The 17664-nt window shown below is 38.1% G+C and overlaps 1 protein-coding gene across 2 annotated transcripts in view; it reads right to left on the bottom strand.

The window, feature by feature from the left end:
* Window positions 1–17664, bottom strand: part of UBE3C (ubiquitin protein ligase E3C) — a 551478-nt gene that overhangs the window by 212017 nt on the left and 321797 nt on the right. For both annotated transcript variants that reach the window (XM_053713824.1, XM_053713825.1), the window contains exon 15: window positions 10472–10576. In XM_053713824.1, coding sequence (XP_053569799.1) covers window positions 10472–10576 — 105 coding nt within the window. The remainder of the gene's footprint in view (window positions 1–10471; window positions 10577–17664) is intronic.

The raw sequence follows: 17664 nt of genomic DNA, 5'->3' as shown, positions 1-17664 counted from the left end.
CCCGCGAGCCTAACAGCCCACAGGGAAAAAAAGTCAAATTTTTTAAGGTAAGAAAAAAACATAATTTATGTAAGAACTTACCTGATAAATTCATTTCTTTCATATTAACAAGAGTCCATGAGCTAGTGACGTATGGGATATACATTCCTACCAGGAGGGGCAAAGTTTCCCAAACCTTAAAATGCCTATAAATACACCCCTCACCACACCCACAAATCAGTTTAACGAATAGCCAAGAAGTGGGGTGATAAGAAAAAAAGTGCGAAGCATATAAAATAAAGGAATTGGAATAATTGTGCTTTATACAAAAAAATCATAACCACCACAAAAAAGGGTGGGCCTCATGGACTCTTGTTAATATGAAAGAAATGAATTTATCAGGTAAGTTCTTACATAAATTATGTTTTCTTTCATGTAATTAACAAGAGTCCATGAGCTAGTGACGTATGGGATAATGACTACCCAAGATGTGGATCTTTCCACACAAGAGTCACTAGAGAGGGAGGGATAAAATAAAGACAGCCAATTCCTGCTGAAAATAATCCACACCCAAAATAAAGTTTAACAAAAAACATAAGCAGAAGATTCAAACTGAAACCGCTGCCTGAAGAACTTTTCTACCAAAAACTGCTTCAGAAGAAGAAAATACATCAAAATGGTAGAATTTAGTAAAAGTATGCAAAGAGGACCAAGTTGCTGCTTTGCAGATCTGGTCAACCGAAGCTTCATTCCTAAACGCCCAGGAAGTAGAAACTGACCTAGTAGAATGAGCTGTAATTCTTTGAGGCGGAATTTTACCCGACTCAACATAGGCAAGATGAATTAAAGATTTCAACCAAGATGCCAAAGAAATGGCAGAAGCTTTCTGGCCTTTCCTAGAACCGGAAAAGATAACAAATAGACTAGAAGTCTTACGGAAAGATTTCGTAGCTTCAACATAATATTTCAAAGCTCTAACAACATCCAAAGAATGCAATGATTTCTCCTTAGAATTCTTAGGATTAGGACATAATGAAGGAACCACAATTTCTCTACTAATGTTGTTGGAATTCACAACTTTAGGTAAAAATTCAAAAGAAGTTCGCAACACCGCCTTATCCTGATGAAAAATCAGAAAAGGAGACTCACACGAAAGAGCAGATAATTCAGAAACTCTTCTAGCAGAAGAGATGGCCAAAAGGAACAAAACTTTCCAAGAAAGTAATTTAATGTCCAATGAATGCATAGGTTCAAACGGAGGAGCTTGAAGAGCTCCCAAAACCAAATTCAAACTCCATGGAGGAGAAATTGACTTAATGACAGGTTTTATACGAACCAAAGCTTGTACAAAACAATGAATATCAGGAAGAATAGCAATCTTTCTGTGAAAAAGAACAGAAAGAGCGGAGATTTGTCCTTTCAAAGAACTCGCGGACAAACCCTTATCTAAACCATCCTGAAGAAACTGTAAAATTCTCGGTATTCTAAAAGAATGCCAAGAAAAATGATGAGAAAGACACCAAGAAATATAAGTCTTCCAGACTCTATAATATATCTCTCGAGATACAGATTTACGAGCCTGTAACATAGTATTAATCACGGAGTCAGAGAAACCTCTATGACCAAGAATCAAGCGTTCAATCTCCATACCTTTAAATTTAAGGATTTCAGATCCGGATGGAAAAAAGGACCTTGAGACAGAAGGTCTGGTCTTAACGGAAGAGTCCATGGTTGGCAAGATGCCACCTGGACAAGATCCGCATACCAAAACCTGTGAGGCCATGCCGGAGCTATTAGCAGAACAAACGAGCATTCCCTCAGAATCTTGGAGATTACTCTTGGAAGAAGAACTAGAGGCGGAAAGATATAGGCAGGATGATACTTCCAAGGAAGTGATAATGCATCCACTGCCTCCGCCTGAGGATCCCGGGATCTGGACAGATACCTGGGAAGTTTCTTGTTTAGATGAGAGGCCATCAGATCTATCTCTGGGAGCCCCCACATTTGAACAATCTGAAGAAATACCTCTGGGTGAAGAGACCATTCGCCCGGATGCAACGTTTGGCGACTGAGATAATCCGCTTCCCAATTGTCTACACCTGGGATATGAACCGCAGAGATTAGACAGGAGCTGGATTCCGCCCAAACCAAAATTCGAGATACTTCTTTCATAGCCAGAGGACTGTGAGTCCCTCCTTGATGATTGATGTATGCCACAGTTGTGACATTGTCTGTCTGAAAACAAATGAACGATTCTCTCTTCAGAAGAGGCCAAAACTGAAGAGCTCTGAAAACTGCACGGAGTTCCAAGATATTGATCGGTAATCTCACCTCCTGAGATTCCCAAACTCCTTGTGCCGTCAGAGATCCCCACACAGCTCCCCAACCTGAGAGACTTGCATCTGTTGAAATTACAGTCCAGGTCGGAAGAACAAAAGAAGCCCCCTGAATTAAACGATGGTGATCTGTCCACCACGTCAGAGAGTGCCGAACAATCGGTTTTAAAGATATTAATTGATATATCTTCGTGTAATCCCTGCACCATTGGTTCAGCATACAGAGCTGAAGAGGTCGCATGTGAAAACGAGCAAAGGGGATCGCGTCCGATGCAGCAGTCATAAGACCTAGAATTTCCATGCATAAGGCTACCGAAGGGAATGATTGAGACTGAAGGTTTCGACAGGCTGTAATCAATTTTAGACGTCTCTTGTCTGTTAAAGACAAAGTCATGGACACTGAATCTATCTGGAAACCCAGAAAGGTTACCCTTGTTTGAGGAATCAAAGAACTTTTTGGAAAATTGATCCTCCAACCATGATCTTGAAGAAACAACACAAGTCGATTCGTATGAGACTCTGCTAAATGTAAAGACGGAGCAAGTACCAAGATATCGTCCAAATAAGGAAATACCACAATACCCTGTTCTCTGATTACAGACAGAAGGGCACCGAGAATCTTTGTGAAAATTCTTGGAGCTGTAGCAAGGCCAAACGGTAGAGCCACAAATTGGTAATGCTTGTCTAGAAAAGAGAATCTCAGGAACTGATAATGATCTGGATGAATCGGAATATGCAGATATGCATCCTGTAAATCTATTGTGGACATATAATTCCCTTGCTGAACAAAAGGCAATATAGTCCTTACAGTTACCATCTTGAACGTTGGTATCCTTACATAACGATTCAATAATTTTAGATCCAGAACTGGTCTGAAGGAATTCTCCTTCTTTGGTACAATGAAGAGATTTGAATAAAACCCCATCCCCTGTTCCGGAACTGGAACTGGCATAATTACTCCAGCCAACTCTAGATCTGAAACACAATTCAGAAATGCTTGAGCTTTCACTGGATTTACTGGGACATGGGAAAGAAAAAATCTCTTTGCAGGAGGTCTCATCTTGAAACCAATTCTGTACCCTTCTGAAACAATGTTCTGAATCCAAAGATTGTGAACAGAACTGATCCAAATTTCTTTGAAAAAACGTAACCTGCCCCCTACCAGCTGAACTGGAATGAGGGCCGTACCTTCATGTGAACTTAGAAGCAGGCTTTGCCTTTCTAGCAGGCTTGGATTTATTCCAGACTGGGGATGGTTTCCAAACTGAAACTGCTCCTGAGGACGAAGGATCAGGCTTTTGTTCTTTGTTGAAACGAAAGGAACGAAAACGATTGTTAGCCCTGTTTTTACCTTTAGACTTTTTATCCTGTGGTAAAAAAGTTCCTTTCCCACCAGTAACAGTTGAAATAATAGAATCCAACTGAGAACCAAATAATTTGTTTCCCTGGAAAGAAATGGAAAGTAGAGTTGATTTAGAAGCCATATCAGCATTCCAAGTCTTAAGCCATAAAGCTCTTCTGGCTAAGATAGCCAGAGACATAAATCTAACATCAACTCTAATAATATCAAAAATGGCATCACAGATGAAATTATTAGCATGCTGGAGAAGAATAATAATATCATGAGAATCACGATTTGTTACTTGTTGCGCTAGAGTTTCCAACCAAAAAGTTGAAGCTGCAGCAACATCAGCCAATGATATAGCAGGTCTAAGAAGATTACCTGAACATAGATAAGCTTTTCTTAGAAAAGATTCAATTTTTCTATCTAAAGGATCCTTAAACGAGGTACCATCTGATGTAGGAATGGTAGTACGTTTAGCAAGGGTAGAAATAGCCCCATCAACTTTAGGGATTTTGTCCCAAAATTCTAATCTGTCAGGCGGAACAGGATATAATTGCTTAAAACGTTTAGAAGGAGTAAATGAATTACCCAATCTATCCCATTCCTTAGCAATTACTGCAGAAATAGCATTAGGAACAGGAAAGACTTCTGGAATAACCGCAGGAGCTTTAAAAACCTTATCCAAACGTATAGAATTAGTATCAAGAGGACTAGAATCCTCTATTTCTAAAGCAATTAGTACTTCTTTAAGTAAAGAGCGAATAAATTCCATCTTAAATAAATATGAAGATTTATCAGCATCAATCTCTGAGACAGAATCCTCTGAACCAGAAGAGTCCAAAGAATCAGAATGATGGTGTTCATTTAAAAATTCATCTGTAGAGAGAGAAGATTTAAAAGACTTTTTACGTTTACTAGAAGGAGAAATAACAGACAAAGCCTTCTTTATGGATTCAGAAACAAAATCTCTTATGTTATCAGGAACATTCTGCACCTTAGATGTTGAGGGAACTGCAACAGGCAATGGTACATCACTAAAGGAAATATTATCTGCATTAACAAGTTTGTCATGACATTTAATACAAACAACAGCTGGAGGAATAGCTACCAAAAGTTTACAGCAGATACACTTAGCTTTGGTAGATCCAGCAGGCAGAGGTTTTCCTGTAGTATCTTCTGGCTCAGATGCAACGTGAGACATCTTGCAATATGTAAGAGAAAAAACAACATATAAAGCAAAATAGATCAAATTCCTTATAAGACAGTTTCAGGAATGGGAAAAAAATGCCAAACATCAAGCTTCTAGCAACCAGAAGCAAATGAAAAATGAGACTGAAATAATGTGGAGACAAAAGCGACGCCCATATTTTTTGGCGCCAAATAAGACGCCCACATTATTTGGCGCCTAAATGCTTTTGGCGCCAAAAATGACGCCACATCCGGAACGCCGACATTTTTGGCGCAAAATAACGTCAAAAAAATGACGCAACTTCCGGCGACACGTATGACGCCGGAAACGGAAATGAATTTTTGCGCCAAAAAAAGTCCGCGCCAAGAATGACGCAATAAAATGAAGCATTTTCAGCCCCCGCGAGCCTAACAGCCCACAGGGAAAAAAGTCAAATTTTTGAGGTAAGAAAAATATGATAATAAAAGCATAATCCCAAATATGAAACTGACTGTCTGGAAATAAGGAAAGTTGAACATTCTGAGTCAAGGCAAATAAATGTTTGAATACATATATTTAGAACTTTATAAATAAAGTGCCCAACCATAGCTTAGAGTGTCACAGAAAATAAGACTTACTTACCCCAGGACACTCATCTACATGTTTGTAGAAAGCCAAACCAGTACTGAAACGAGAATCAGTAGAGGAAATGGTAAATATAAGAGTATATCGTCGATCTGAAAAGGGAGGTAAGAGATGAATCTCTACGACCGATAACAGAGAACCTTATGAAATAGACCCCGTAGAAGGAGATCACTGCATTCAATAGGCAATACTCTCCTCACATCCCTCTGACATTCACTGCACGCTGAGAGGAAAACCGGGCTCCAACTTGCTGCGGAGCGCATATCAACGTAGAATCTAGCACAAACTTACTTCACCACCTCCCTTGGAGGCAAAGTTTGTAAAACTGATTTGTGGGTGTGGTGAGGGGTGTATTTATAGGCATTTTAAGGTTTGGGAAACTTTGCCCCTCCTGGTAGGAATGTATATCCCATACGTCACTAGCTCATGGACTCTTGTTAATTACATGAAAGAAATGATTGATTCAAATGCATTATCCCAAATATGAAACTGACTGTCTGAAAATAAGGAATGCTGAACATTCTGAGTCAAGGCAAATAAATGTTTGAATACATATATTTAGAACTTTATAAATAAAGTGCCCAACCATAGCTTAGAGTGTCACAGAAAATAAGATTTACTTACCCCAGGACACTCATCTACATGTTTGTAGAAAGCCAAACCAGTACTGAAACGAAAATCAGCAGAGGTAATGGTATATAAATAAGAGTATATCGTCGATCTGAAAAGGGAGGTAAGAGATGAATCTCTACGACCGATAACAGAGAACCTATGAAATAGACCCCGTAGAAGGACATCACTGCATTCAAATAGGCAATACTCTCCTCACATCCCTCTGACATTCACTGCACGCTGAGAGGAAAACCGGGCTCCAACTTGCTGCGGAGCGCATATCAACGTAGAATCTAGCACAAACTTACTTCACCACCTCCATAGGAGGCAAAGTTTGTAAAACTGAATTGTGGGTGTGGTGAGGGGTGTATTTATAGGCATTTTGAGGTTTGGGAAACTTTGCCCCTCCTGGTAGGAATGTATATCCCATACGTCACTAGCTCATGGACTCTTGCTAATTACATGAAAGAAATATATTTTAATTGTATGTACCAATGTTGTAGGGTTGATTCCTAAAACTGCATAAAAAAAATAAATGGACACTAAAATTTGTTTTCTGTGCATTTAAAAAAATTGTACGGAAAAATATATAAAAACAATGCGCCATAATGTGGTGTTGTATGATTTCCACAAACTTATAAATCCATTTTCAAATGAATGTCACATTAGATAAGACACTTCCATATACTATATATAATGATTACTATTCTAATTATATCAAAGTGAAGATTGCCTTGAAAATAAAATGCAGTTATTATATTAATCTTAGTTGTTTACCTTTTGAATAAGTGTAAAGTTTTAGTTTCCAAAAATGAATAGGCACCTCATGGAGATTAAAATGAGCTAGCTCCCAGTAGGGCATAGCTGCTCCTTCAACAAGGGATACCATGAGAATGAAGCAAATTTGATAATACAGGTAAATCCGAAACATGTTTAAAATGATATGCTCTAGCTGAATAATGAAAGAAAACTTTTGGGTTGCATGTCTCTAAACATTATTCAGGCAGAGCATACCATTGGAAAAAAGCAATATACTTCTATTATCACATTTGCATTGCTCTCTTTTGCATCCTTTTGTATCCTATGAGCCTACCTACAGTATGTTTATTTTTCAACAATAGATACAAAGAAAATGAAGCAAATTTGAAATTGAAAGTCAATCAGATTTATTTTATTAAAGTTTTACGTTTGTTTTTAAATTGCATCCTCTATCTAAACTGTCACCAACACAGCTGTGTGGGTTGCCCCTGTATGCCAGAGATAAATATATGCCTAGGACCTCAACATCTAAATAAACAGCTTTTACTTACTAATGATATACAAATGCAGCTCAGATTACTGCTTCATGAAGGTATGCAGCGTTTACCAAACTGATTGCTGCTTTACCAAAGCATTCATCTTAAACACCAGACCAGAATCTGTCAAGTTGAATGTGTTCAAGTGCTTGTTCTGTGATTGACAGACCTAGACACGCCTAAATAATAATCCATGCTGCAAATACTGCCATAGTTAGGTGCAATTCTCCTTCAAGACCCCTGGTAAATTGTAAGCAATCACCTTAATCAATATAATGCACTAATGCTGTTCCTTGAAAAAAATGTTAGTCTTATAAGGCATTAAAGGGACAGACTAGTCCAGAATAAACTTTCATAATTCATATAGGGCCTGGAATTTTAAACAATTTTCTAATTTACTTTTATCACTAATTTTGCTTTGTTCTCTTTGTATTCTTAGTTGAAAGCTAAACCTAGGAGGTTCATATGCTAATTTCTTAGACCTTGAAGGCCGCCTCTTTTCTAAATGCATTTTGACAGGTTTTTCACCACTAGAGGGTATTAGTTCATGTGTGCCATATAGATAACACTGTGCTCACGCATGTGGAGTTACAAGTGAGCCAGCACTGATTGGATAAAATGCAAGTCTGTCAAAAGAACTGAAATAAGGGGGCAGTTTGCAGAGGTATAAATACAAGATAATCACAGAGGTAAAAAGTATATTAATAGAACTGTGTTGGTTATGCAAAACTAGGGAATGAGTAATATAGGGATTATCTTTCTTTTAAAACAATACAAATTCTGGTGTAGACTGTCCATTTAAGCCAAACATACTACTAGAAGCAGCTGACTGATTGGTTGTCAAGAAATTCAACCAAAATGTAGCGGATATATTATTCTTTTTAATCAGTCCACAATATTTTAAAAATCCTTCACCATGTTGAAGGTGTGCATTATGCAAGGTCTAGAATCAGAGAAATCTTAAATCAGGCACAACAAATCCTTGTTTAGACTGAAGAGCTGCAAGAATTATACATACATTACAATCAAGTTTAATTCTCTGCAAGCTTGCATGTTCTTGCTAAGCCAGGATCAGGATGCGAGTTACAGTGCAAGATCTGTACTCGTCTCTTACTGTGTAGTATGACCAGCATTGGTCATGAGGTTTGGTAAAGTTGCCAGAACAAACAGAAGGAATGCAAATTGGAAATGATGACTTTGTATTTAGGAACATTTTAGCTCACTAGCAATATGGACAATACTTGCTTTCCATAGATCTTTACAGGGAGTGCAGAATTATTAGGCAAATGAGTATTTTGACCACATCATCCTCTTTATGCATGTTGTCTTACTCCAAGCTGTATAGGCTCGAAAGCCTACTACCAATTAAGCATATTAGGTGATGTGCATCTCTGTAATGAGAAGGGGTGTGGTCTAATGACATCAACACCCTATATCAGGTGTGCATAATTATTAGGCAACTTCCTTTCCTTTGGCAAAATGGGTCAAAAGAAGGACTTGACAGGCTCAGAAAAGTAAAAAATAGTGAGATATCTTGCAGAGGGATGCAGCACTCTTAAAATTGCAAAGCTTCTGAAGCGTGATCATCGAACAATCAAGCGTTTCATTCAAAATAGTTAACAGGGTCGCAAGAAGCGTGTGGAAAAACCAAGGCGCAAAATAACTGCCCATGAACTGAGAAAAGTCAAGCGTGCAGCTGCCAAAATGCCACTTGCCACCAGTTTGGCCATATTTCAGAGCTGCAACATCACTGGAGTGCCCAAAAGCACAAGGTGTGCAATACTCAGAGACATGGCCAAGGTAAGAAAGGCTGAAAGACGACCACCACTGAACAAGACACACAAGCTGAAACGTCAAGACTGGGCCAAGAAATATCTCAAGACTGATTTTTCTAAGGTTTTATGGACTGATGAAATGAGAGTGAGTCTTGATGGGCCAGATGGATGGGCCCGTGGCAGGATTGGTAAAGGGCAGAGAGCTCCAGTCCGACTCAGACGCCAGCAAGGTGGAGGTGGAGTACTGGTTTGGGCTGGTATCATCAAAGATGAGCTTGTGGGGCCTTTTCAGGTTGAGGATGGAGTCAAGCTCAACTCCCAGTCCTACTGCCAGTTTCTGGAAGACACCTTCTTCAAGCAGTGGTACAGGAAGAAGTCTGCATCCTTCAAGAAAAACATGATTTTCATGCAGGACAATGCTCCATCACACGCGTCCAAGTACTCCACAGCGTGGCTGGCAAGAAAGGGTGTAAAAGAAGAAAATCTAATGACATGGCCTCCTTGTTCACCTGATCTGAACCCCATTGAGAACCTGTGGTCCATCATCAAATGTGAGATTTACAAGAAGGGAAAACAGTACACCTCTCTGAACAGTGTCTGGGAGGCTGTGGTTGCTGCTGCACGCAATGTTGATGGTGAACAGATCAAAACACTGACAGAATCCATGGATGGAAGGCTTTTGAGTGTCCTTGCAAAGAAAGGTGGCTATATTGGTCACTGATTTGTTTTTGTTTTGTTTTTGAATGTCAGAAATGTATATTTGTGAATGTTGAGATGTTATATTGGTTTCACTGGTAAAAATAAATAATTGAAATGGGTATATATTTGTTTTTTGTTAAGTTGCCTAATAATTATGCACAGTAATAGTCACCTGCACACACAGATATCCCCCTAAAATAGCTATAACTAAAAACAAACTAAAAACTACTTCCAAAACTATTCAGCTTTGATATTAATGAGTTTTTTGGGTTCATTGAGAACATGGTTGTTGTTCAATAATAAAATTAATCCTCAAAAATACAACTTGCCTAATAATTTTGCACTCCCTGTAGAGGTAATAGAATGTCAAAACATCTGCATTTATTGTTGATCAGGATCCTGTTTTAAATGTTCCTATGTTTATGGTGATGATTAATCTTCTTGTGTCTAACACACTATTGCTTTTTTTTTTTTACTACTTAAAAGCCTACAAATAGATACAAAGGAAGATAACAGTTTAAAGTGCAATTCAAGCTTATTATGAAAAAGTTAATATTCTCTTAAAAAAAAATTCTTAAACAGGTTTGCATTTTTTTGTCCAGTTTATCAGATCTTACCTTATCAGCTTTAATATTTTCTTGTTCCGATAACCAGTGATTCAGTGGACAAAAGTTTCTTCTTGTGTCTCTGGCTTTTAACATTTTAACTAAGTTGGTAATTACCTATAAGAGAAACAAACAAATTAAGCATAATACAAATACAGTGGACTTTATCACGCAATTTAAAGAGCATTAAAGGGATAGGAAAATCCAAATTAAACTTGCAGGATTCAGATAGAGCATATCATTTTAATATACATTTAAATTCACTTCTATTTTCATATGTGCTTTGTTCTCTTGGTATGCCTTGTTGAGAAAGAATATACACATATCCTACACTAGTGGGAGCTAGCTGCTGATTGGTGTCTGCACACATTTGTCTCTTGTGATTGGCTAACTAGATATGTTCAGATAGCTGCCAGTAGTGCAATAGTGTTTCTTCAGCAAAGGATAGCAAGATAAGGAAGCAAATTTGAAAATAGAAGTAAATTGGAAAGTTGTTTAAAATTGTATGTTCTATCCAAATCATTTTGAGGTTTCTTAACCCTTTAAGACACAATCTATATCATGTTATCCTATTCAGGCCAGCTTGACATGAGAAACTTTTACACCTGTAATGTCTAACGTTTTCAGGAAGAATGAAAAGGTGAGGATAAAAAGATAATCTAGGGGAAGAGGGTACAAAAACCCTTCTTGTAAAGCTTATGGAATCAGTTCAGTAACTGAACTGACTGCCCAAGAATCCAAAAGATTTGAAAATCCTGTTTCCTGAAACAATCTAATTTTGCTTTGAGAAACTTTCATTGAAGGCTTACATTAGGCTTCCAGAAGATTCCCCAACCCAAGGGTGGTTTCTATACAAAAATGGTGCTTTGTCCCTATTAGCAAAATTAAGGCTTGCCCTTATGGTCAAGAAGAATACACCATTATATCTGAAACAACTGGTTTACCGTATACAATAAGAACTGCTAAAACAATGTCCATAAACTGTGTACACAAACATTTGTCTAAACTGCACGTGCCAAATAAATAATAGGAAAGTAACAAATATATGAAAATAACTAGCCCAAGGCTAAAAAATTAGATAAAAGGGACAATATGGTTATATAATCGAGTCCCATTATCCCTGCAATTAACACAAACAGAAAAGGAACATACAGCCAAATTTCCAAGATGTATTTGAGAGCAAAACATGACCATCTAGAATAGGGTTCTTCAAGTCCAGTCTTTAAAAACCATTTTTTGGAATATGAGACCAGGTTAATTATTTTCAGTTACTGAGCTGTGGATTATATCACCAGTGATGTACTTCAGACATCCTCAAAATCTGTCTTCTTAGTGGTTATGAAGACTGGAAATCAGACAGGATTTGATTTAAATCACTAATCAGAAAAACTTGATTTAAAGGGACACTAAACACAAATTGTAAACTACATGATAATAAACCTTAATATATAAGAATAATTTTGCAATGAAAACTGCAGCTTTATTTTGTCAAATGAGTATATTGTTTTATGTTTATTCTTTTCACTGATTTATCTGTCCCCCAGAACAAAACCTTGTTAACCAATCACAACTAATATTCAGATATAGCACAGAATCAGTTTGCACATGTGCAGACCGGGGTAGCCTGTACTCTTGTATTCCCTTAAGGTGGTTAAGCACTGATTCTACTTGTTTACTATTTCAAGTAATGACTTGCCTATCATGATTGTTGATGCAAAACTGATAATTCACCTTTTAAAAGCATGTGACACCATAGAAGCTTAGTCAGGGAGGGAGGGAAAAGTAAACAAAAGCTCACATAAATTGCCTTAAAGTATTAACCTAAGCCTCCCTGGGAGAAAGTGAAAAACACATTTTTAGATGTATTTTACAACAAAAGACTGAAAAATAAATAATATATATTGCAATAATGTTTAATTTGCAATAATGAAACATTTTATGCATTGTTGAACTGGCAGGTTTAATGGTCCTTTAAGTCATGGTTTTCTACATCAGCACTTTTTTTTTTTTTATTAAAGTGCCAGTAAACCTAGAAATAATGTTATATAATTCTGCACATAGTGCAGAATTATATAAAATTATATTAGTGCTAGCTTTATACAACCTAATATTGCCGCTGGAATTTTATTTTAAAAAAAAAAGAGGGTTTTTCAGACCTGCCCTCTGTGCTCTACTGAGCGAGTCTGGTTTTCCCTCAGAGCCCATCTAGCCAGCTGTCTAGTCACAGCCCGGCCCGACCGCGCCATTACACTCAGTGTAGCTCGCTCCCGCTGTCAGACAGAGCATGAGCGAGCTACACTAAGTGTAATGGCAGATGAAGGGCGAGCGCCAACTTTTGAGCTGGAAACAGAGAGGCAGAAAGTGGGGAAAAAAAGAATTAAAAGGACCACAAGATTTCCAAGTCACCTCCCCAGTTAGGAATTATTCAAAACTACTTATGATCATGGACAGACATTGGAGTCATAAATTAAGTTTATATCAGAAAGCTCTCAATATGGATGTGAGCTAACCACGACTGATGTTACTGGCAATTACTATAATACTGGTGGGATATGGCTGATGTGCTGGATGGCAATTACTGGAATTCAGGTGGAATGGCTTTGCGCGCGGGAAAATTATTAGAATTAAAAATAATTCATATTTAATAAAAAAAAAAAAAAGAAGATGGATGGGAGGAAGACAAACATTGATGTAAGTCAATTTGAAAGAATTAGGAAAACTACTACAAAGAGACAAATAAAGGGAAGAAAATAAATGAAATATGAGAAAAAATAAATCAATCTTTTTTTTATATGCTTTTTATATACTTTCAAGTATATATTTCAAACCAAGACTATACCAACCTCTGCTGGCTTTAGAATGGAAGCATCTTCTTTTGAGCAGCGCACCGGGCGGAAGGAGTTAAAAATACAATCTAGTACTACACAACGTGCGTAGGGAGATTGTAATTTAACTCCTCCGCCGTCGGTTTTCACTGATGTCAAGCCAGGTACTATAGGGAGTTGCGGCGCGACGGGGTGACACCATCAGGGGATATTAATTCCTGCTTGATGGTGTCAAAGACAATCCAACATCTTCTCATGGACCACTGGTTGGTAACCGATATCCTAGAGTTCCACTATTTTACAATTTTTTTCTTGTAACATTTGTATAACAATATTAGAACATCCACATACATAGCACTTAAAGGGACACTGAACCCAAATTTTTTCTTTCGTGATTCAGATAGACTAGAGCATGCAATTTTAAGCAACTTTCTAATTTACTCCTATTATCACATTTTCTTTATTCTCTTGGTATCTTTATTTGAAATGCAAGAAACATAATTTATGTAAGAACTTACCTGATAAATTCATTTCTTTCATATTAACAAGAGTCCATGAGCTAGTGACGTATGGGATATACATTCCTACCAGGAGGGGCAAAGTTTCCCAAACCTTAAAATGCCTATAAATACACCCCTCACCACACCCACAAATCAGTTTAACGAATAGCCAAGAAGTGGGGTGATAAGAAAAAAAGTGTGAAGCATATAAAATAAGGAATTGGAATAATTGTGCTTTATACAAAATCATAACCACCACAAAAAAGGGTGGGCCTCATGGACTCTTGTTAATATGAAAGAAATGAATTTATCAGGTAAGTTCTTACATAAATTATGTTTTCTTTCATGTAATTAACAAGAGTCCATGAGCTAGTGACGTATGGGATAATGACTACCCAAGATGTGGATCTTTCCACACAAGAGTCACTAGAGAGGGAGGGATAAAATAAAGACAGCCAATTCCTGCTGAAAATAATCCACACCCAAAATAAAGTTTAACAAAAAACATAAGCAGAAGATTCAAACTGAAACCGCTGCCTGAAGAACTTTTCTACCAAAAACTGCTTCAGAAGAAGAAAATACATCAAAATGGTAGAATTTAGTAAAAGTATGCAAAGAGGACCAAGTTGCTGCTTTGCAGATCTGGTCAACCGAAGCTTCATTCCTAAACGCCCAGGAAGTAGAAACTGACCTAGTAGAATGAGCTGTAATTCTTTGAGGCGGAATTTTACCCGACTCAACATAGGCAAGATGAATTAAAGATTTCAACCAAGATGCCAAAGAAATGGCAGAAGCTTTCTGGCCTTTCCTAGAACCGGAAAAGATAACAAATAGACTAGAAGTCTTACGGAAAGATTTCGTAGCTTCAACATAATATTTCAAAGCTCTAACAACATCCAAAGAATGCAATGATTTCTCCTTAGAATTCTTAGGATTAGGACATAATGAAGGAACCACAATTTCTCTACTAATGTTGTTGGAATTCACAACTTTAGGTAAAAATTCAAAAGAAGTTCGCAACACCGCCTTATCCTGATGAAAAATCAGAAAAGGAGACTCACACGAAAGAGCAGATAATTCAGAAACTCTTCTAGCAGAAGAGATGGCCAAAAGGAACAAAACTTTCCAAGAAAGTAATTTAATGTCCAATGAATGCATAGGTTCAAACGGAGGAGCTTGAAGAGCTCCCAAAACCAAATTCAAACTCCATGGAGGAGAAATTGACTTAATGACAGGTTTTATACGAACCAAAGCTTGTACAAAACAATGAATATCAGGAAGAATAGCAATCTTTCTGTGAAAAAGAACAGAAAGAGCGGAGATTTGTCCTTTCAAAGAACTCGCGGACAAACCCTTATCTAAACCATCCTGAAGAAACTGTAAAATTCTCGGTATTCTAAAAGAATGCCAAAAAAAATGATGAGAAAGACACCAAGAAATATAAGTCTTCCAGACTCTATAATATATCTCTCGAGATACAGATTTACGAGCCTGTAACATAGTATTAATCACGGAGTCAGAGAAACCTCTATGACCAAGAATCAAGCGTTCAATCTCCATACCTTTAAATTTAAGGATTTCAGATCCGGATGGAAAAAAGGACCTTGAGACAGAAGGTCTGGTCTTAACGGAAGAGTCCATGGTTGGCAAGATGCCATCCGGACAAGATCCGCATACCAAAACCTGTGAGGCCATGCCGGAGCTATTAGCAGAACAAACGAGCATTCCCTCAGAATCTTGGAGATTACTCTTGGAAGAAGAACTAGAGGCGGAAAGATATAGGCAGGATGATACTTCCAAGGAAGTGATAATGCATCCACTGCCTCCGCCTGAGGATCCCGGGATCTGGACAGATACCTGGGAAGTTTCTTGTTTAGATGAGAGGCCATCAGATCTATCTCTGGGAGCCCCCACATTTGAACAATCTGAAGAAATACCTCTGGGTGAAGAGACCATTCGCCCGGATGCAACGTTTGGCGACTGAGATAATCCGCTTCCCAATTGTCTACACCTGGGATATGAACCGCAGAGATTAGACAGGAGCTGGATTCCGCCCAAACCAAAATTCGAGATACTTCTTTCATAGCCAGAGGACTGTGAGTCCCTCCTTGATGATTGATGTATGCCACAGTTGTGACATTGTCTGTCTGAAAACAAATGAACGATTCTCTCTTCAGAAGAGGCCAAAACTGAAGAGCTCTGAAAACTGCACGGAGTTCCAAGATATTGATCGGTAATCTCACCTCCTGAGATTCCCAAACTCCTTGTGCCGTCAGAGATCCCCACACAGCTCCCCAACCTGTGAGACTTGCATCTGTTGAAATTACAGTCCAGGTCGGAAGAACAAAAGAAGCCCCCTGAATTAAACGATGGTGATCTGTCCACCACGTTAGAGAGTGCCGAACAATCGGTTTTAAAGATATTAATTGATATATCTTCGTGTAATCCCTGCACCATTGGTTCAGCATACAGAGCTGAAGAGGTCGCATGTGAAAACGAGCAAAGGGGATCGCGTCCGATGCAGCAGTCATAAGACCTAGAATTTCCATGCATAAGGCTACCGAAGGGAATGATTGAGACTGAAGGTTTCGACAGGCTGTAATCAATTTTAAACGTCTCTTGTCTGTTAAAGACAAAGTCATGGACACTGAATCTATCTGGAAACCCAGAAAGGTTACCCTTGTTTGAGGAATCAAAGAACTTTTTGGTAAATTGATCCTCCAACCATGATCTTGAAGAAACAACACAAGTCGATTCGTATGAGACTCTGCTAAATGTAAAGACGGAGCAAGTACCAAGATATCGTCCAAATAAGGAAATACCACAATACCCTGTTCTCTGATTACAGACAGAAGGGCACCGAGAATCTTTGTGAAAATTCTTGGAGCTGTAGCAAGGCCAAACGGTAGAGCCACAAATTGGTAATGCTTGTCTAGAAAAGAGAATCTCAGGAACTGATAATGATCTGGATGAATCGGAATATGCAGATATGCATCCTGTAAATCTATTGTGGACATATAATTCCCTTGCTGAACAAAAGGCAATATAGTCCTTACAGTTACCATCTTGAACGTTGGTATCCTTACATAACGATTCAATAATTTTAGATCCAGAACTGGTCTGAAGGAATTCTCCTTCTTTGGTACAATGAAGAGATTTGAATAAAACCCCATCCCCTGTTCCGGAACTGGAACTGGCATAATTACTCCAGCCAACTCTAGATCTGAAACACAATTCAGAAATGCTTGAGCTTTCACTGGATTTACTGGGACATGGGAAAGAAAAAATCTCTTTGCAGGAGGTCTCATCTTGAAACCAATTCTGTACCCTTCTGAAACAATGTTCTGAATCCAAAGATTGTGAACAGAATTGATCCAAATTTCTTTGAAAAAACGTAACCTGCCCCCTACCAGCTGAACTGGAATGAGGGCCGTACCTTCATGTGAACTTAGAAGCAGGCTTTGCCTTTCTAGCAGGCTTGGATTTATTCCAGACTGGAGATGGTTTCCAAACTGAAACTGCTCCTGAGGACGAAGGATCAGGCTTTTGTTCTTTGTTGAAACGAAAGGAACGAAAACGATTGTTAGCCCTGTTTTTACCTTTAGACTTTTTATCCTGTGGTAAAAAAGTTCCTTTCCCACCAGTAACAGTTGAAATAATAGAATCCAACTGAGAACCAAATAATTTGTTTCCCTGGAAAGAAATGGAAAGTAGAGTTGATTTAGAAGCCATATCAGCATTCCAAGCCATAAAGCTCTTCTGGCTAAGATAGCCAGAGACATAAATCTAACATCAACTCTAATAATATCAAAAATGGCATCACAGATGAAATTATTAGCATGCTGGAGAAGAATAATAATATCATGAGAATCACGATTTG

This window comes from Bombina bombina, chromosome 5 (assembly GCF_027579735.1).
Source record: "Bombina bombina isolate aBomBom1 chromosome 5, aBomBom1.pri, whole genome shotgun sequence".
Classification (NCBI taxonomy): domain Eukaryota; kingdom Metazoa; phylum Chordata; class Amphibia; order Anura; family Bombinatoridae; genus Bombina; species Bombina bombina.
The sequence above is the reverse complement of the archived record's forward strand: the minus strand, read 5'-3'. Positions and strand labels throughout refer to the sequence as shown.